At 48.5% G+C, this 21,441-nt stretch overlaps 1 protein-coding gene across 3 annotated transcripts in view; it reads right to left on the reverse strand.

Moving 5' to 3' along the window:
- The window catches only part of Sptbn4 (spectrin beta, non-erythrocytic 4), a 90,988-nt gene that overhangs the window by 67,302 nt on the left and 2,245 nt on the right, over nt 1–21,441 (reverse strand). For all 3 annotated transcript variants that reach the window (XM_041653415.1, XM_041653414.1, XM_041653413.1), the window contains exons 2-7: nt 19,248–19,440; nt 8,530–8,681; nt 7,309–7,482; nt 5,024–5,115; nt 3,623–3,703; nt 942–1,057 (exon numbers count right to left, since the gene is read on the reverse strand). In XM_041653415.1, coding sequence (XP_041509349.1) covers nt 942–1,057; nt 3,623–3,703; nt 5,024–5,115; nt 7,309–7,482; nt 8,530–8,681; nt 19,248–19,440 — 808 coding nt within the window. The remainder of the gene's footprint in view (nt 1–941; nt 1,058–3,622; nt 3,704–5,023; nt 5,116–7,308; nt 7,483–8,529; nt 8,682–19,247; nt 19,441–21,441) is intronic.

Consider the following 21,441-nt stretch of genomic DNA (forward strand, 5'->3'; position numbering starts at 1 on the left):
GGAGAAATGGGGCTGGGATAGACAGCGAGTGAGCCGGGGTAGAAATGAGATCAGACATGAAGATGTCTGGGATAGGAAGAGGACTAAAGGTAAAAGCAAAAGGTAGGGCAGGCACTTGGATGGCTGAGGCAGGAGGATGACCACCTCAAGGACTCTGTGGGGAAAAAAGCAAATAAAAACTGAGAGGTGGCTCAGTGGTGGAGCCCCTGCCTAGAATCCCCCACTGAGGGGCTGGGGTGTGGCTCAGTGGTAGAGCCCCTGCCTAGAATCCCCCAGAGAGGGGCTGGAGGTGTGGCTCAGTGGTAGAGCCCCTGCTTAGAATCCCTCAGAGAGGGGCTGGGGGTGTGGCTCAGTGGTAGAGCCCCTGCCTAGAATCCCCCAGTGAGGGGCTGAGGTGTGGCTCAGTGGTAGAGCCCCTGCCTAGAATCCCCCAGTGAGGGGCTGAGGTGTGGCTCAGTGGTAGAGCCCCTGCCTAGAATCCCCCAGTGAGGGGCTGGGTGGTGTTTCTCGTTAGTTGAGCATCTGCTCTAGGATCCACCTGTGATCCTAACTAGTACCAGGTACCACGTCCAGTGTCTAGTACTAAATGTCAGAGAAAGGAATGAAGTTAGAGGCGATGCTGTGGTTGGGACTGAAGACACTGTTGACTAGAGAGGGTGTTGACTAGAGAGGATGTTGGCTTTGAAGCTGGGACTGGAGAGAAAATGGGGGTTGGGGATGAATCAAAGGTGAGGAGAGGAGGGGTTCCATTGGGATGAGATGGGGATGTAGTAAGGATGAGAGAGGCTATGGCCCGGGAAGGTATGAATGAAGACGAGGAAAGCTTGAGCAGTGAGGTGGGTTTGGAATGACCGTGGGCTCTGGTGTGGTACTGCGTGACATGCAGTTATCTTCACAGTAGAGTTGGGAGAGATTCAGAGACAGGACCAGATGGGGCTCACCTTCGGGGTCCAGCAGACGTGCTAGCCCCAGGTGCTGCTCGGCTGTGCGGAAAGCTCTCTGCAGGTTGTAGTTGGCGTTGGACTTGGTGAGTTTGCTGAAGTCCACAAGATCAGGCCTGGGCAGGGGCACAGAGCAGGCGGGCAGCAGGCAGGCTCCAGGGCCAGTGGGCAAGCAGGTAAAAAGACATCCTTACCTGAGCCCCACCCAGGTGAGGGGCACAACCAACCAAAGAGGAAAGGTGTGTGTGCTGTGGGGCCAGGTATGCACTGTTTGTTAGGGCATGTGTGAACATATATTCATGTGTTCAGGCTGTGTGCACAAACCAGCGGCTCTGTCCATATAAGCTTGGAGCAATGAGCCCACAGGATGCCTTCCTGTGTAAGCCTATGGGATCATCTGCAATACAAATCTATACAGCCCTGTGTGTGCCACATGGGAGCATGTGTACATATGGTGTCCACATGCCGACGTGACTACATTTGTACACAGCATTACACAGTGGTCAGAGCACATGTACTCATGGCCATGTGTACTCAGGAGCATTAATATGCAATGTTTTATCATTGTCAGTCTGTGTGTGCATATGTGTGCGTGTGTGCGTGCATGTGTGTGCGTGTGTGCATGTGTGTGCTGTGTGTGCATATGTGTGTGCGCATGTGCGCATGTGTGTGCGTTTGTGTGCATGTGTGTGCTGTGCGTGCATGTGTGTGCATATGTGTGTGCACATGCGTGCATGTGTGTGCGTGTGTGCGCACAAGTTTGCGCACATGTATGCATGTGTGTGCATGTGCGTGTGCATGTGTGTGTTGCACACAGGTCTACCTGGGTGTATTTACCTTTTTTTTTTTTTTTGATTTTTCGAGACAGGGTTTCTCCGTAGCTTTTTGGTTCCTGTCCTGGAACTAGCTCTTGTAGACCAGGCTGGCCTCGAATTCACAGAGATCCGCCTGTCTCTGCCTCCCAAGTGCTGGGATTAAAGGCGTGCACCACCACCGGCTTTACCTTATTTCTTAACCTACATCTATCAATTTTCCTTCCACCACATGGTTCTGAAAATCAAACTCAGGCCACGAGACTTGGTGTCAAGGGACCTGCTGGCATATTTATTATTTACCTGTTTATTTGTTTATTTGGATTTTTGAGATAGGGTCTCTCTATGTAGCTCTGGTTTTCCTGGAACTTGTTATGGCCTGAACTCACAGTGATTCACCTGCCCATGCCTCCTAAGTGCTGGGATAAAAGGCATGTGCCACCATTGCTGCGTCTTCTGGAATATTTTATACAGCAGTAATGTAGTTTTGGGGTGATGTGGATATGTCTTCTTGGATATGTGTATTTATGCATATAACATATATTCATTTATCCTTATGTAATAAGGATATGTATATGGGTAGCCTGCACATGTATCTAAGTGGGTGTGGTATATATAGCTTCCTGTCATGACCAGAAGTGTGAGGTCAGGAACCAGCCCACTGGCTGTGCCCCATTTCTCTGTAAGGCTCCCTAAGCTGTGAATGGGGATAATAATAGCAAAGGCCTGCTGGGGTCGGCCAATATTAAAAGGACTCATACAGAGCAACGGGATGGTACTGGGGACATAAAAGGCATTTTGTAAGCATCAGCTGCTGGTAAACATGATGCAGTCACAGTGTGTGAGTTTCCTTGTGGGGAAGGTGTCCGGACCTCCCCATGTAAACGTGAGAATGGGGACTGTGAGGGAGCACACGCATGCGCCAGGAGAAACCGGGGACTGGTTTCGGCCTCACCTGAGCAAATTCCTTCCAGACTCTAGGCTGGAAGCTTCCCCAATCTGTCATTTGGAAATTTACGGTGTGGGTGTCGTTTTTCTGGACACTCAAACCCAAGCCTGTTTAGTGCTAGACCCTCAGGGACAAGTGCATGAATGGAGGAACCCAGGAAGCAGGAATCTGGGGGGATGTAGAGGCATGGTGTATGCTCCTGAGTGGACAGCGCAGCAGGAGAGGGTACCCCATCCTGGCTGTGCTTGTCTACCGCCAAGCCACACTTCCAGTCCCTCACTGGTAAATACAAGGCGTTCTAGGTGTCTGCTCATCTGCCAACTGGTATTTAATCAACTTGACATGAGCTAGAGTCATCTGGAAGAGGCAGCCTCAGTTGGCTGACCATCATACTGACCTTGTTTTCTTGCTTAAAGATTGGCATGGGAAGGCCCAGCCCACTGTGAGCAGTGTCATCCCTGAGCAACTGGTCCTCAGCTGTATAAGAAAAGAATCTGAGCAGGACATGAGGAACAAGCCAGTAATCAGCGTTCTGCTTCGGTTCCTGCTGCCAGGCTCCTGCCCTGTGTTCCTGCCCTGACTTCTCACAGTGATGGAATGTGAACTGAGAGTTGTAAGATGAAACAACCCTTTCCTTCTTAAAATGATTTTAGTCTCATCCCAGCAATAGAAAGCAAATGGAGACACCCGGGATTGCGGGTGTATATGTGCATAGGTAATTTTGTATGGACTCTCATCTGTGCAAAGTGCACATGCGTCTGCATTTGTGACCTGGACAAGGGTCTGTGTAGTTCTGTGAAAAACTGAAGGGGTAAAGGTGAAGAGGTAGGTTTTCTGTGTCATCCATATGTGTGTATCTATGCATGTGTACAGGTGTGTGGCCTTGAGGATATGGGGTAGGAGACAGGACAGGGTGGTACCTGTGACGGTGAATGAGGGCATTGAAGGCCAGGCCATCTCTCCAGCTGGTGGTGAAATTCTGGATGTTTACCTCAGGGTAACTGGGTGTAGGGAAGGGAAAGACAGAGGCAGAGATGAATCAAGAGGGAAGAATAGGAGTGACAAAGAGAAAGGTGGGTATTCAGTGGGTATAGAAAGACCAAGGGATGGATGGGTGGGTGGATGGATGAATGGATGATGGATGAATGGATAGATGGGTTTATGGATGGATGAATGAATGGATGGATGGGTGGATAGATGCATGGATTGATGAATGGATGATTGGGTGTGTAAAGGAATGGATGGATGGGTGGGTGGATTGATGGGTGGGTGGATGGATGGATGATGGATGGGTGGATGGGTAGGTGGGTGGATGGATGAATGGGTGGGTGGATTGATGGATGGGTGGATGGATGGATGATGGATGGGTGGATGGGTAGGTGGGTGGATGGATGCATGATGGGTGGACAGATAGGATAATTAGTATATATAGAAGAGGAGACTCAGGGACTTGAAGAAAGAAAGCAAATGAGAAAAAATGGGAAGTAAGAGAGGAAATGAGGAGAGAGAGATGGAGAATGAGACAGAGGCAGGGAGACAATGGCGGGAGAGAGGAAGGCAAGAGAGTGGAAGGAAAAGGAGCAAGCGGAGGATGTGTGAGAGCGATACAAGGAAGAGCAGCCTGAGGTAAAGACAGACAGGAGAAACAGATGGCTTCACATGACACCGTCCAGAAGGATAAGGCACACAAAGCCCACCTCCCTCCCATCTGCTCCTCCCGCTCCCCGACCCCTGCTCTCCATGGGGCACTGGAGTATGTGCCATGATCCTCACAGACCACAAAGCTGGGGGTCTAACCACACTGCAGCCTGTGCCCCCATCTCAATCACGCAGAACGACCTTGAATTCCAGGCTGCAGTGTCCTACATGGACAGGTGACAACTGACAGGAGCAAGGTGCCCAGAACTTGGGACATAGCCAGGGGGTGCACATAGGTGCCTGAGTGGCAAGATTGGGAGGAAGTGGAAGTAGAGGGACAGGAGCAGGCAGGGACAGTCACCTCTGTCAGCATTGCTGTTTGGGGAATTTGGATTTTCTTTTTTGGCAGACCTGGGATCAAACTCAGGCTCTTGGTACTCTAACGCAAGCAGTCTCTGAGCTGAGCTCGACTCTGGCTTCTCCCCCACTTCCTAAGGCCTCTGCTGGTTTTGCTCTTCAACATGGCTTCTTAGAAAGCTTGTTCACCAAGGTCAGAGACATGTTTAATTTACCAGTTTGGGACAAAAATTTTGACGAAGGACATGTGCTCCTCCCTAAGCTGTTGTCCTGGAAGGAACCCCAAAGGTTGCAGGCACACCTGGCTGTGAGAAGGGGGTGCTCACCCAGCCGTTTTCATCTGGCACCACAAGAGCAGAGCATCCTTGGCTGAGCGGGTCTCTCTGTTGTCTTCTGTCTCGATTCTGATGACTTGGATCTGTGAACAGACAAACACGATTTCAGGCCCTACCCCTCATGCTTTGGAAGGTTGGTGGTGCCAGGGGAAGCTGGCAGGATTCAGGACTGTGAGGATGATTTGGCAGTGGGCTGGTGCATCCATAAGCCGGGGAGGAAGAGGTCAGTTCAGGTCGTAATTTCCTGAAGCCTCCAAACAGCGTGTGGGTAACTTCTGTGATTCCAGCCATTGTCCTCTCCTGACTAGGCCAGTGTGGTGGACTTGATGTTAATTCCCCTGCACAGTCAGCTCCCCATGTGGTACAAGAAGTGATATTGGGAACTCCCAGGTTATATCACAGGCCTTCCATGTGCTAAGCAAGCACTCTACTACTGAGTCACGCCCCTAGATTCTCAATAGGGAATTATAGGCAAGGTCTCTCCCACTAAGCAATGCTCCCAGCTCCTCCCTGAGGATTCTAGGCAGGAGCTCTTCCATTGAGCCACATCCACAACCCCTCACTGGAAGATTCTAGGCAAGGGCTCTACCATTGAACCACACTTCCAGCCCCTCACTGGGGGATTCTAGGCAGGGGCTCTACCACTGAGCCACACCCTGACCCCTCACTGGGGGATTCTAGGCAGGGGCTCTACCACCGAACCACACCCTGACTCCTCACTGGGGAATTCTAGGCAGGGGCTCAGGATTCTAGGCAGGGGCTCAGGATTCTAGGCAGGGGCTCTACCACTGAGCCAAACCCCATCCCTTCACTGGGGATTCTAGGCAGGGGCTCTATCACTAAACTGGGTTATAACCCAGTTTTCTATTTTACTTTTTTTTTTCACAGAGTCCTTGAACTTGCTATCCTGGTCACTAACCCCAGTGTTCTTCGCCACTTCCAGCAGTCAAAGCTAGTCCCACCTCAATGCCTTTTGCATCTCTGCCTCCCTCCCTTCTGGGGTTGAAGTCAGGGTCTCATGCATGCTAGACAGGGGCTTTCTCACCAACTGTGCCTGTATCCAGTGCACCCTTTATATCTGTATGGAATCCAGCCGTCAGCATCTCAGCCACTTTCTGGTCACCATGTCTAAGATCTCAGCAATACACATGTGATATTTCACAGCCCTGAGCTGCTTTAAAACGCTCTGCTTCCCTGCATGGCATTGTTGGTTTCTTTCTGTAAAGCTTTAGAAACAATTCTCCTCTTCAGCCCCGCCCTCCCAACTCCCTATAAGCAGGTTATCTGGGGTGGGAGGGGAGTAATTTCCTCTGCCTAGAGATACTCCTTTCTCCCGACATGCCTGCTATCTATACATTTGTTTATTGCCTGTCTTTCTTATCACAGTGTGAGTTCCATAAAAGCTGAATCTGGCTCTTCGTTTCCTTAGTGGAGCAAGATCGCCTGATCTAAGCCGCAGCTCCAACATCCAGCTCCATTTAACTCAGAATATTAAATCCATCATGCTGGGTGTAGACGTGAATGCCTGAGACCCCAGCTCTCTGGAGACTGAGGTCACAAGGATCACCGAGAATCTGAGGCCAGCCTCAGCTACAAGTGGGAACCTGTCTCAAAACTCCAAAATAATATTAATAATAATAATAATAATAATAATTTGGCTGCTGAGACAGTGCATCGGGTAGAGGCACCTGCTGTTAACCCTGACAACCCAGGAGTTCTCTCCCCAAGACCCATATGGTGCTATGGACAGTACTGAGTCCTGAAAATTGTCCCTTGGCCTCCATGCACATGCCCCTCTCACACACACATAAAAACCCACCAATCAGGTGGTAGTGGTGCACACCTTTAATCCTAGCACTAGGGAGGCAGAAGCAGGGGGATCTCTGTGAGTTTGAGGCCAGCCTGGTCTAGAGAGCAAGTTCTAGGACAGGCTCCAGAGCAACAGAGAAACCCTGTTTCAAGGAAACAAAAACAAACACCAGTTTCCTCACTGGTAAAGTGAGCTAATTGATGCTACCTAATTTAAGTTCTGTGTGTATTAAATGTCAACGTTTAGAATAGAGTGCGGAAGAACAGACAGTGTAGATACGGTTACAGCAGTGAGGGCAATCACAGCTAATTTCTATCATTGTTTTCATTACCACCACCTGGTTACAGAGTTCCTGGAAGATGGGAGGAAAATTTGGGGGAGGAAGGAGTGAGTGGGTGGGGTGCTCTCCTAAGGCCCTGCGGTGGGCAGCAGGCTGGGGGTGGGGGAGGAGATCATGGGGGATCACCTGGAAGCGCAGGATGATGGTCCAGACCAGCCCCAGCGTCAGCCGGTGGTTCCCATCCACGATGTCATGTGACCCCACATTCTCCAGGTGCACACGCTGCTCTTTCAGGAACTGCAGGGCCTTGTCCACGTTCTCCAGAGAGTGGATCCGCATGCGACCGCGAGTGGGCCTCGGCTAGAGCGGCAGGGGCATTGAGTGATGGGGACCTGGCCAAGAGCAAGGAGCCCTCGGCTCTGCCTCTCTCATCGCCAAGGCCACGTCCCTTCAATCTCGTGCAAAACTCAAAAGACTTTCAATCAGTCACTGGAGGTTCAAGGCCAGCCTGGGCTACAGAGTTCCAAGCTGGCCCAGGCTGCAGGGTAAAATGCAATTTCACACTCCCCTTGTCTCCACCAAGCCCTTGTTGTTGCTGTTTGTTTGGTTTTTAATTTTTGTTTTCACAGCTTGTTTTTCAAGTGAATGTCCCTTCGTGATTCACCCGGCTACACTCTCAGCATGAAGCCCTACCCCTTCCTTTGGTGCCATCCCATAGGACCCCTCGTCTTTCTTGTCAGTAGTTCAGTTCCTGCCACTGGGCTTTGTTCCTACATAGAGAGCTGCGCCCCCACACAAGTCCCTGAGAGTCCTGAGCTTTAGGCCTTCAGTGTACACGCCGCCCCATCATAATCGCACTGAGATGCGGCCCATCAGACCCCAAAACACAGCCCTAGCCCATACACCAAGACATTCATACAATACTGCCTTTGTCCCCATACCGTGACCTTGGTCTCACCCTACCAACCTAGACTGGCTCCCTCAACTGACCTGGGCTTCCAAGTTTTTCCTGTTTTACAGACGTGCCCCTTGCCACCTCCTAACCTGGCTGTCCCTTCTAAGTTCTTCGCTTCACTGCCAACTCCACCCCTCCCTGGAGCCTCACCTCTCCAACCAGGCTCTACCTGCCCTACAGAGCATCTCCTCTCTCTGGAGCCTTGCCCTCTGCAATGGAAACAACCCCAGCATCACCCCATCCTCGTAAGAGTCCCACCTCCTTCAAAAAGCCCCGCTTCTCCATGGGGCTCTACCCACTTTGAAAGAGTCCGCCTCTTCAACTGCCTTTTCCCTTACCTATCTGAATAAGGGACCGCTTGCCACCGTGCCCTTTTGGACTCTAACTGTACCCCAGCCAGGGCTCTAATTAGAATCCAACCCTATTCCCCCAGCCCTCGAGGCCTCCCTCACCAGCTGCTCCCCGGACAGCACTTCCAGGAGCCGAGTAAGCACAAACCCATCCCGAAGGTCTGCATAGAGGTCCCCGATGTGGCAGCCCACGCGGGCGAGGTGCGAATTCACCCACTTGGTGAAGGTTTTCTTCTGCACAGCCTCTCGCTCATCTGAAAAAAACAAATACTGAGTTCAGCCTTGCTAGGACTCGCTCATCTGCGTCTAGCGTCCTTTCCACTACCCTCCAATCTTCTACTGGCCCAAGACCGGACCCTGGCACCTCCTCCTGTCTGGGTGCCTCCCACGTCCTGCTATTGCGCGCCCAATGACAACACACTTGTTCTTTGCATGTTCCCTAAGATACCTTCCCCACGGGAAACCGTTTTGGCTCGCTACCCTGACTTCATCCATCCACCCAATATTGGAGTGGCCACTCTACTGGCATCATCGTGGCACAGACCTCTGAGTAGTAAAAGAAACCGGGACACACGTGGACACTGGAGAGCCGGATGGGGTTAGGGGTGAGGAGGGTCAAGAAGGGAGTTGTGTCTTAGGTTTTCACTGGCTGTTATATGGAGAGTTCATCAGAGAGAGCAAGAAGGACAGTCGGAAGTTCAGCAAGACCGGGGAAGAGACCCAGGAGAGCGAGGATGAGGCTGGACCAAGGCAGAAACTGAGAGCCGGGGAAAAGGAGATGTACTGGGAAGCTGACTGGGGTTAAAAACAAGATGGCAGCGGTTGGAGACTTAGTTCAGGGGTAGAGTGCTTGCCTGGCCACAGTGGCACCTGACAGCTGTGGGAGGGAGAGGAGGCGCAGGGGAGACTGTGCAGCCCCTGAAGACGGGAATGTCCAAAGCCTCCTCTCCATCATGACAGTATCAGCACACATAGCTCCAGCTCCCTGGAAGAGTAGGGAGAGAAAGTCCACTTTCTGCTTTACTGGTGAATAGGGAAATCTTTAAGGATCCAGCCATGTGTGATGAGTGTGTGTGTGTGTGTGTGTGTGTGTGTGTGTGTGTGTGTTCATGTGACTTGTGGGACTCAGTTCTCTCCTTTCACCATATGGGTCTGGGGATGAAAATCAGGTCGTCTAGCTTGGTAGCACCTTCATCCTGTAAGCATTTCCCCACCCTTTTCCATGTCCCACCTCCCTCCATCCCTTCCTCTTCCTTTCTTCTTTTTTTAGGAGGAAAGGAAACCATGAGTGCCGGAACATGCCTGTGCCATAGTCTGCGTGTGGAGAGGTCAGAAGACCTGTGGGGGTCAGTCCTTCCCTCTACCTGTGGGATTGGAATCGCAGGGACTCAGGCTTATACCAGAAACCCTGGTCACTCCACTGAGCCCACTTTTCTTTCTTTCCCACTTTTTTCCCTCATGCGATCCATGCTGGCTTTGAAAGTGCATTGAGACTGGTCTTAAACTCTCAGTCCTCCTGCCTCCCAAATTCAGGGATGACAGCATGAGCACTAAACTGGGATGTTTTTGTTTCTCTTTATGTAGCATCTTGTACTGTGAGCTATACTTCAAATGTTTTATATTTACTTCTTTATTCATTTGTTGACACAGGTTCTTACTCTATAGCATGGGTTGGTCTTGAACTCACCATTCCCCGCCTAGTCTCTCTCAGGATCCCCAGCATGGACCACTGTTGGGATAATCTTTTCATACACTGTGTAAAGATGTGTCTCTGTTTTACCTTACCTGCCTAAGACATCTTCTGATTGGTTTAATAAAGAGCCGAAATGCCAATAACTAGGCAGGAGAGGATAGGCGGGAACTCTGGGAAAGAATCTGAGGCTGGAGATTCGCCAACCAGATGCAAGGGGAGTCGGACATACGGTACAGAGGAGAGGTAATGAGCCACATAGCATAATGTAGATTAACATAAACAAATATTTAAGTTTTAAGAGCTTTGTTGGGAACCAGCCTAAGATAAAGCCAAGCTTTCGTAAGTAATAAAAAGTCTCCCTGTCATTATTCAGGAGATGATGGTCCAAAGAGAGACTGCTACAGACTACCATGCCTAGGTAAAAACTAAAAGGTTTTAAAGTTTAAATTTACAGGCTGGCCTAATGACTTGTACCTGTTATCCCAGGATGTGGGGGCACAGAAGAGGAAGTCCAAGGCCAGACTTGACTGTGTAAGACGATGTCTCAACCTCACCCCACCACTCAGAAAAAAAAATGGCAGCCAGGCATGCTGGAGCACACCTTTAATCCCAACACTCAGGAGGGAGAGGCACATGGATCTCTGTGAGTTAGAGAAAGCCTGGTCTACATATAAAGACCCTCTCTCAAAACAAGCAAGCAAACAAAAGATAATAAATGAATGAATTAAGTGAGTAGACTGGGTAAATGATGCGGTATAAAGAAATGTATACCATAATGTCATTATTATTTCTAGAATTTTCCACTTGATATTGTGGCTCATGGTCACAAAGAAAGTGAGGCCTCGAACAAGGTGAGAACTTGATATAATTGGACGGGGACTACCTGGTTAATGTGGTAACTACACTGAGTATTTGCACATTTAATCATTAAAATGATTTTTTAAATTTTATGCATGTGACTGCTTTGCCTACGTATGTGTACCACGTGCATGCCTGGTGCCTGCAGAGACAGAAGACGGAGTGGAATCCCATGGAGCTGGACTTACAGACAGCTGTGAGCTGCCATGTGGTGCTAGGAACCAAACCCAGGTCCTCTGCACGAGCAGGCAGTACTCTTGAGTGCCAAATCACTTCTCCAGCCCCGTGTTTGGTTTTCTGAGACAGGATCTCATCTGAGGCACAGCCTGCCCTTCAGTTCATGCAGTCCCCTTGCCTGGACCCCCAAGTGCCCTCTGCTCATTATAAATGCAGCTATTGATCACTTTCTGTCTGTTCCACCTTTTTAACTTCCAGTGAGTCTCTATTTTATAACTAAAAATAAAAAAAATTGCATCTTGGCTTTCCTATTCTGTCCCCAACTCCTAGAGACTAGAAAGCCACAGGCCATAGAACACAAGATAGAAAGGGATTTACTAAGTACCTTGTTGGAGGTTCCCTGGCACAGGCTGCTCACTTCAGGACCATCCAGAAGGGAATAAGCTTCAGAACCCTTTCCAGCATGTGCACTTGGCTCTATTTGTTACAGCAGCTTAGCACATACAGTTACATCCCAAAATAATATTAGTCACAATTTAATGCCGGGTGGTGTTCCAGCACTCCAAAGGCAAAGGCAGGCAGATCTCTGTGACAATCTTACTATCAGTAGCCCTCAAATTCTGGGATTATAGGTGTGAGCTTCCCATTTGTAAAGAGGAATTTGGAGTTGACTTGATGGTATAGTAAGTCCTCTATATGTATTGCTTTTATACATTAATGAAGCTGCCCTGACCTGTGATAGGGTGGAGTAGAGCTAGACAAAGGGGAAAACTAAACTGAATGCTGGGAGAAAGAAGGCAGAGTCGGGAGACACCATGTAGCCACCACCAGAGGAGAAAGACATGAGCTGCCAGCTGGAACCTTGCTGGTAGGCCACAAGCCTCATGGTAAAATATAAAATAAGAGAAATGGGTTAACCAAAGATGTAAGAGTTAGCTAGCAATATACTTAAGTGATTGCTCAATCAGGATTTAAGTGATATAGTTTCTGTGTGATTATTTTGTGGTCTGGGCAGCTGAGAATGAACAAGCAGCCTCCCACAACAACTTGAGGGTTTTTTTTTTATTTTCAATAGAGTCTAGAGTATCTTGAAATTGTAGAAATTCAAGATTGAATAAACAAAATTGTGATGAATTCTCATTTTTGTTTTGTTTTGTAATTTTATTTTGATAATACTCAAAGAACATTCATGGAAACCTATCCTAGACCACCTGGATGGTGATTTCATAAGGGACAATGTTGTGGATTTGGGAATTTCTGATCACAATCTGTTAGTATGAAGCACAAATCAAAACTGGAAATGCCCAGGCTGGGAGGTATATATATGTAAATGGTAGAGCCCCTGCCTAGAATTCCCCAATGAGGGACTAGGGGCATGGCTCAGTGGTAGAGCCCCTGCCTAGAATCCCCCAGAGAGGGGTTGGGGTGTGGCTCAGTGGTAGAGTCCCCCTACCTAGAATCCCCCAGTGAGGGGCTAGGGGTGTTGCTCAGTGGTAGAGCACCTGCCTAGAATCCCCCAGTGAGGGATTGGGGTGTGGCTCAGTGGTAGAGCCCCTGCCCAGAATCCCCCAGTGAGGGATTGGGGTATGGCTCAGTGGTAGAGCCCCTGCCCAGAATCCCCCAGTGAGGGGCTAGGGTGTGGCTCAGTGGTAGAGCCCCTGCCTAGAATCCTCCAGTGAGGGGCTGGGGTGTGGTTCAGTGGTAGTCCCATTGAACCCATTCATGAACCTATACACATATGGTGCTAGGTTCAAATAACATTGAGGGTAAGTAGAGAAGAGAAAGCCTTTTCAATAGATGGCAATGAATCAACTGAATATCCATATGGGAGAACAATCAATGACTTTGACCCACATACCACACAATAATAAATAATTAGCATCATTTGTTTTATGATCTAAATGGGAAAAAAGATCTCCTTGAAATTGGAGCAGTCAAAGATTTAGAACTGACCATTCTAGGTATTGAAACTAGGACCTCCCTGTTTTGAACATGTGACCTACCTCTAGGTCCAGCCCCTCACTGGGGGATTCTAGGCAGGGGCTCTACCACTGAGCCACACCCCAGCCCCTCACTGGAGATTCTAGGCAGGGGCTCTACCACTGAGCCACACCCCCAGTCCCTCACTGGGGGATTCTAGGCAGGGGCTTTATTACTGACAGACACTCCCAGCCTTCTTTTTCCTTTTTATTCTGAAACAATTATAGTAAGTTGTGAAGACTGACTTTGAACTGTCCAGGAAAGCTTTGAACTTCCTATCCTCTCCCTTAACTTCTGAGTGCTGGGATTCCAGGTCTGTATTACCAAAAAATAAATAGTTTTGGATTTTGCTGTTGTTGTTTGTGTTTGTTTGCTTGCCTGAAAGAGGGTCTTACTGTGTAGACCTGGCTGGTCCTGAACTCACAGAGATCTACCCTCCTCTGCATCCATATTGCTGTGATGAAAGGCGTGCACTTCCACATCCAATCTATCCTGTTTTGTTTTCCTCTTCCATTTATTTATTTATTTATTTATTTATTTATAGGTTTTTCAAGATAGGGTTTCTCTGTAACTTTGGACCCTGTCCTGGAACTCGCTCTTGTAGATGAGGCTGGCCTCAAACTCACAGAGATCCACCTGCCTCTGCCTCCCAAGTGCTGGGATTAAAGGCGTGCGACACCACTGCCCAGCCTCTATTTATTTTATGTGTCTGAATGTTTTACCTGTGTGAATGTGTGTACTGCACGCATGTCCGGTGCCTGAAGAGGCCAGAAAAAGGCACCAGCTTTCTTGGACCTGGAGTTATGGAGGACTGTAAGTTATAAGACATGGGTGATAGGAATTGAACATGGGTCCTCTACAAAAGCATAAAGTGCTCTTAACCATTGAGCCGTTTGTCAGTCCTATTTTTAACATGGGTCTTCTGTAGCTGAGAACTGCCCTGAACTTGCTCTGTAGCTAAGGATGACCTTGAATTTCTGACCCCCCTGCCTCTGCCTTTTCCAGACCTCACCCAAAGATTTCTCGAATAAGACATTACCAGTCTGACGATTCTGTCTGACCCCATACCCATGCTTGGATGTATCTTATTCTGTCCCTAGCATCTCTATTGTTCTTACACCTCCATGTTGAAATCTACCCACCTTGGGGGGTAGCTCAGTCAGAACGTATCTGCCACACACATGAGGACCTGAATTTGATGCATCAGAACACATGTTAAAAGGGTTAGTCCTTCAGTGTGCAGCTGTAATCCCAGCACTGGGGATGTAGAGCTGGGCCCAGCTATGTCCTTGCTGGCCAGCTGCTAATCTAGCCAAACTGGCAAGCTCCAAGTTCAATGGCAGACCCTGTGTCAAAAACAATAAAAGACTGAGTGAGGGAGACACCTGATGTTAACCTCTGGCCACCATATGTGTGCATGCACAGTTGTTGAAACAGGCTATCTTCCAACTATGTAACCAAAGATGACCGTGAACTCCTGATCCTCCTGCCTCTACTATCCAAGTTCTTTTCTTTTTTTAAGTTTTTTTTTCTTTTATTCTTTTTTGTTTTCAAAACAGAGTTTCTCTGTGTAGCCCTTGCTGTCCTGGAACACACTCTGTAGGACAGGCTAGCCTCGAACTCAGGAATCCCCCTGCCTCTGCCTCCTAAGTGCTGGGATGAAGGGTGTGTACCACCATTCCCCAGCTCTATCTAAATTCTTAGAGTGCAGTGGTGTAGATCTATGCCTGGCTATTATCTTTCACACAGCCCTGATGGGAATGGAAAATGGTTTTAAAAAGAAATAAAATAAAATCGAACATTTTCACTAAAATCAGATATGTCCTGGTATAGCGTGACTGAAATGTTTCCCAACTTTTTGAACTCCTGGTCTCCAATTAGTGGCTCTCTTTTTTCTTTTTCTTTCTTCTTTTCTTTTCTTTTCTTTTCTTTTTTTTTTTTTTTTGTTTCTGTTGTTGTTGTTAGTGGTTGGTCCTCGCTTGAGGGCCATGGAATGAATCCTGTAGAAATAGGTCATTATGGATGGGATAGAAGGTTACCCAGCCCCTATTTACCACTTCCTTCCTCTCTTTCTGATCTACCAAGATATAAGAAGCCCCTGCTTCATGTTCTCCTGCCACTAACCCCACCACACCTTCTCCACCTCTATGAACTTAAGCTTTGAAAACAGTTGAGTGTCCTTAAATTGTCTCTACTGGGTGTTCGGGTCACAGCAACCTGAAAGTAATACAAATATATATACACTCTAGGTTGCAGCAAGTTCACTCCCAGCTTCGGGTGCTGGCCACCCAGAGATGTGTCAGAAGCTGATAGAATCACCGTGTGTAGTCCCAACCTAAAGCAACTCAAATGCCCAGCAACAGTCGACAGACAGACTGTGGTGTGTCTACAGTGTGGAATCTTAGACATCATGGATGAACTCACAAGCGTAATTTTGAAAAATAAACCAAAGACATAAAAGAGTGTAGTATGCCAGGCACAGTAATAAAGTGGGCGATCCTGGTAGTTAGGAAGCTGAGCAAAATATTGGGAGTTTGAGACCAGCCTGAGTCACAAGCAAGACACTATCAAAAGTCATGTGGTGGGTATATGTCTGTATTCCTAGCACTTGGGAGGCGGAGGTAGGATATACAATGAGATCTTGTCTAAATAGAAAAGAAAAGAAGAAGGAGGGAAGAAAGGAAAGAAAGAAGGAAGGAAGGAAGGAAGGAAGGAAGGAAGGAGAATAAAAGAAAAGAAAACAGCAGGGGCTGGAAAGATGGCTCTGTAGTTAAGAGCGCCGACTGCTCTTCCAGAGGAGCCAGGTTCAGTTCCTACCACCCACATGGCAGTTAACTCCAAGACCTGACACCCTCAGATAAACTTACATGCAGGCAAAACATCAATGCAAATAAAATAAAAAGAAAGAAAGAAAGGAAGGAAGGAAGGAAGAAAGGAAGGAAGAAAGAAAAGAAGACAGGGCTAGTGAGATAGTTCAGTAGGTGAGGCCACCAGCTTGTACACCTCTAGTGATCCAAGTTCAACCCCTGAGAGGCAGACAAAGGTGGAAGGAGAGAACTGACTCGTAGAATCGTCCTCTGACCTCATGCCATGCACGCCACAGCAAGCACACCTACACACGTACCTCGTGCACACACACGGTGAAAAACAGGACACAGAGGCTGGAGCAATGGCTCTGTGGCTAGGAGCACTTGCTGGACAAACACGGGGACCTGAGTTGGGATCCCAGAAAACACATAAGGAGCCAGGCACCCCACCCAGGGCTGTAACCCTGGCTCTAAGATGACCAGAAGGCAGGATTACCAGAGCTTTTGTCTTCAAGTCTAGTCCAGAAAAATCAAAAGCCCAAGGTCAGCAAGACAGTTTCCATCAGGATCAGGTGGAAGAGGGTAGATGCCCTCTGCTCGTCTCTGAGTGTATTGCATGCACACACACTACACACACACACGTGCGCGCGCGCGCACACACACACACACACACACACCTGCAAGCAAACTATCCACACATATAAACTTGTTTTATTTTGTTTTGATTTGGGTTTATTGTTGTTGTTGCTTTCAAGGCAAGGTTTCTCTGTGTAGCCCTGACTGTCCTAGAACTCTCTCTGTAGACCAGGCTGGCCTCAAACTCAGAGGTCTGCCCACCTCAGCCTCCTGAGAGCTGGGATTAAAGGCATGCACCACCACTGCCCAGCACACATAAACTCTTTTATATTAAAAATTAAAACACAGGCCGAGCATGGTAGCAAATGTATTTAATTCTAGCCCTTGGGAGTCAGAGGCAGGCAGATCTCTGTGAGTTCCAGGCCAGCCTGGTCTACATAGTGAGTTCCAGGACAACCAGGGCTACACAGAGAAACCCTGCCTCAATAAATAAACAAACAAATAAATAAAAAAAAGGCTCACAGAGGATTGTCCTGCTAGCCAAACAACCACCATCCTTGGGAGTTCAGCCAGGTCAGACTACAAAAGGACCTCACAGCCTAACATGTGACTGCTGACTTCCCTCCTCCCAGGAGGGGCAGAGAGCATCCTAAGAGACTCCCCACCTGATTATTCAGTGGCTCCAGAGGCTCCATACAGTATGATGACTGCAACACTGCCCTAACTGTGCACAGCCTCAGGAAGGGGCTAGAGTATTAAGACTAGGCAGGGACTTCATCTACGGGAGAGCCATCATCCCTGGAGGGTAAAGACTTTCCAGTCCAGCAGCCACACCGCTGTACCTCCCTCCTCACCTATGCTCTGCACACAACACGTCCACTGGTGCTCAAGGGTGAACCATGGCTTATTACTGAGACCCCGGGGAGGGAACACACATTGCTTACACTTTTCCCAGAGAAAGAATTTTAGCAACACACACACACACACACACACACACTCACCAAAGTCCTGGGCCAGCAAGAATGCTCTGTAGATAAGGGTGCCCCATCAAGTCTGATAACCCGAGTTCAATCCCTGGGACCCACATGGTGAAAGGAGAGAACAGATTCCCACAAATTCTCCTCTGACCTCTACACACATGCTATCCCCCATGCAGACGTGCAGGTAGACAGACAGACAGGCAGGTAGACAGACAGACAGACAGACAGACAGATAGACAGATAGATAGATAGATAGATAGATAGATAGATAGATAGATAGATGTAATAAAAATGTAACCAAGGAGTCTGGAGAGGTGGCTCAGCAGTGAAGAGCACTCAGGGGCTCTCCCAAGGACCAGGGTTCAGTTCCCAGCACCCACACTAGGGGGCTCACAGCCATCTATGACTCTAGCTCCAGAAGACCCAATGCCTCGGGCCTCTGAAGTCACCTGCACTCACACACTCACACACACACACACACACACACACGCACACACAGACGCACACACACATGCACACACACGCACACACACATGCACACACACACATGCACACACACACATGCACACGCACACACATGCATGCACACACTTGTATTCAGCACACACACGCACACACACATGCACACACACACGCGCACACATGCGCGCACACACACATGCACACACACACGCACATACACACCTGCACTCACATGCACACATGCACACACACACACCTGCACTTACATGCACACACTTGTATTCCGCACACACACACACACCTGCACGTAATTACAGATAATATCTTTTTTAAAATGTAAGAAATATAGACAAAGTCGTAAAATAGAATCGTTTGGCATTTCAGAACCAGCTCTACCACTCAGGAAAGCTGCAGCAGGAGAAGGCTGTTAATTTCTGGGTTATACTGGAAGACCTCGCCTCAGAAAGAGAAAATGAGGGCTGAGGATTGGCCCACTTGTTGCTCTTGCTAAGGACCCAGGTTTGATTCCCAGCATTCATGTGGAAGCTCACCACCTTTATAGGTGCCAGGAACGCATGTGGTGAACAGGCAAACATACAGACAAAAACACTCATACACATTAAATGATTTTCAAAAAAATCTAAACAGAAAATTTTGAAAGAAAGAAAGAAAATGAGAGCTGGGGGTGTGATGGTACAGGTCTGTGAGTCTAAGGCCATTCTAGTCGAGTTCCAGGACAGCCAGAGCTACCGAGACAGATTCTGTCTTGAGAAAGAATATTGCTGGGCAGTGGTGGTGCAGGCCTTTAATCCCAGCATTTGGGAGACAGAGGCAGTTAGATTTCAGAGTTGGAGGCCAGCCTGGTCTACAGAGTGAGTTGCAGGACAGCCAGGGCTACATAAACAAACCCCGTCTCAAAAAAAAAAAAAAAAAAGCCATAGTTCTGGGACTGTGCATTTGGTCAGTTATGTGGGCGCGCTGCCTTACCCAGGAGTCCGAGTCACTATTTTAAATCAACTAAATTAGAAAATAAATAAAAATAAATTCGAACTGAGTCCCTCGAGCAGCACTGGGCGTACTCCGCTCACTAGCGGAGGCTGCGTTAGACACTGCAGATGCAAACCCATCTCCATCACCGTGGGAACTTCACTGGCTGAGCCAATCAGCGGGGACGCTTCCAGATTCCCAGGCATCAAGATTCTCAGGCACTAAGAGACACCAGCGCCACGGAGGCCTCCTCCCTCTGCCCTCCGTTTCTCCACCCAGCCAGCCCTCTTTTCCAGGTACCTGCTAAGGCCTTGATCCTAGAGCACTCGAAGAGGGAAGCCGCAGTGGTGTTGGCAGCCGCTGGAGGTTCCCGATCCCAGCCCCTATCTGGACTCTCCCAGCGGGCTGCAGGGTTGTTGTTGTTGTTGGAGGCTGGTGGGCCCTCCATGTTGTCCACTTCACCTTGAACTTGTGCCATTGGGGATGGCAAGGCCTGGGAATGGGAAAAGAAAGGTCAGTGCAGGAAACTGGCCGGAGACCAGAGGACCCACTTCTCATTCTCTCAGTGGGTGCCCATACACTCAGCTCCCTTTCTCAGTCTGCTTTCTCTGTCATTCACAGGAGAACAACAACAATAATAATACCAAGAAGAAAGAGAGAGAGAGAGAGAGAGAGAGAGAGAGAGAAGAGAGGGGGGAGAAAAGAAAGAAAACTAAAAAAACTAAAAAGCCAATTGTGATGGGCATTGCCTGAGAACCCACAGTTGGGAGGTTGAGGCAGGAAGATTGGGAATTCCAGGCTAATCTGGGCTACATAGCTACATTTTGTCTCAAAGAGTCAAATAATAGTAGCTAGAGAGACATCTCCTGATGTGTTGACCTGAATTCAACCCCCAGAACCCATGTAACAAGCCAGACATATAGTGGTGCATGCTTGTAATCCCAGCACTAGGGGAGTGGAGACAAGCAGATGCCTGGGGCCCGCTGGCCTGCCAGCCTCATCTGTGAGCTCCCAGCTCAGCAAAGGACCTGTCTCAAAAGCAAGATGTACACCACCTGAGGAATGACACGCACGTTGATCTCCAGCCTTCACAGGCATCTGGACACTTGATTATCTAAACACACACACCTACGTACACACACAATCAAATAATAATAATAAACTAGGCCAGGCATGGTGGCACACGTCTCTAATTCCAAATACTCAGAAAGCAGAGACAGGTGGATCTCTGTGAGTTCAAGGCCATCCTGACCTACATAGTAAGTGTCAGGCTAACAAGGATTGCAAAGTGAGACCTAGTCTCAATTTTCATCATCATCATCATCATCATCATCATCTGGGACCATCAGTTAAATGCCTGCAACACAAACATGAGGCCCTGAGTTCAGATCCCTGGCACCCATGTAAGAACCAGGGCATAGGTGTGTGCATCTGTAACCCTAGCTAGTAATGAATGGGACAGACACACCTGGGTCCTCAGAGCTCACTGGCCAGCCATTCTAGCCAAGCAGTGAGGTCTGCTTCAGTGAGAGACCCTATCTTCAAAAAATAAATAAGAGAGGCTGGAGAGATGGCTCAGCGATTAAGAGCATGGCTGCTCTTCCAGAGGACACAGGTTCAATTCCCAGCACCCACATAGTGGCTCACAACTGTCTATAACTGCTATTCTAGGAGGTCCAACACCCTCACGCAGAGAATATACAGGCAAAACACCAAGGCACATAAAATAAAAATAAATAAATTACCAAATAAGAGCTGCGTGGTAGTGGCGCACACCTTTAATCCCAGCACCCAAGAGGCAGAGGCAGGTGGATCTCTGTGAGTTCGAAAGCTCGCCTGGTCTACAGAGCGTGTTCTATGGCTGCACAGAGATACCATGGCTTAAAAACAAAAAACAAAAAACAAAAAATGCTGATGTATGCACAGAAACATGCAAACACACACACACACATGCACACACACACAAGCACACGTACACCCAAGATGGGCCTGCTCAGACAATGTCTGTCATCCCAGCACAACACTTGGGATGCTGAGGCAGGAGGAAAAGGAGTGTAGAAAGGGCCTACACTCAGCTACACAGCAGTTTAAGACCCATCTGGGCTCAGGAGAGACGGGCTGGAGAGATGGTTCAGTGGTTAAGAACATTCATTGCTTTTACAGAGGACCCAGGTTCAGTTCCAGCACCCACACGGTGGCTCACAATTGCTAGTAACTGCAGTTCCAGGGGAATCTGGGCCTCCATCAGCTCCTACCCACACATGGTTCACGTAAAATCAAGCAAGCAAACACACTTAATATAAAGAAAGTAAACAATAAATCCTTAAACACTACTACTAAATGATGAATATTTTTTTTTTCCTCAAGACAGGGTTTCTGTAACCCTGGCTGTCCTGAAACTCACTCTGTAGACCAGACTAGCTTCAAACTCACAGAGACCCCAACCTCTCAAGTGCTGGGTTCAAAGGCATGCACCACCACAGCCTTTAAAAAA

This window comes from Microtus oregoni, unplaced genomic scaffold (genome assembly GCF_018167655.1).
Source record: "Microtus oregoni isolate MIOR12 unplaced genomic scaffold, Mior012 000006F_ref0000085, whole genome shotgun sequence".
Lineage (NCBI taxonomy): Eukaryota > Metazoa > Chordata > Mammalia > Rodentia > Cricetidae > Microtus > Microtus oregoni.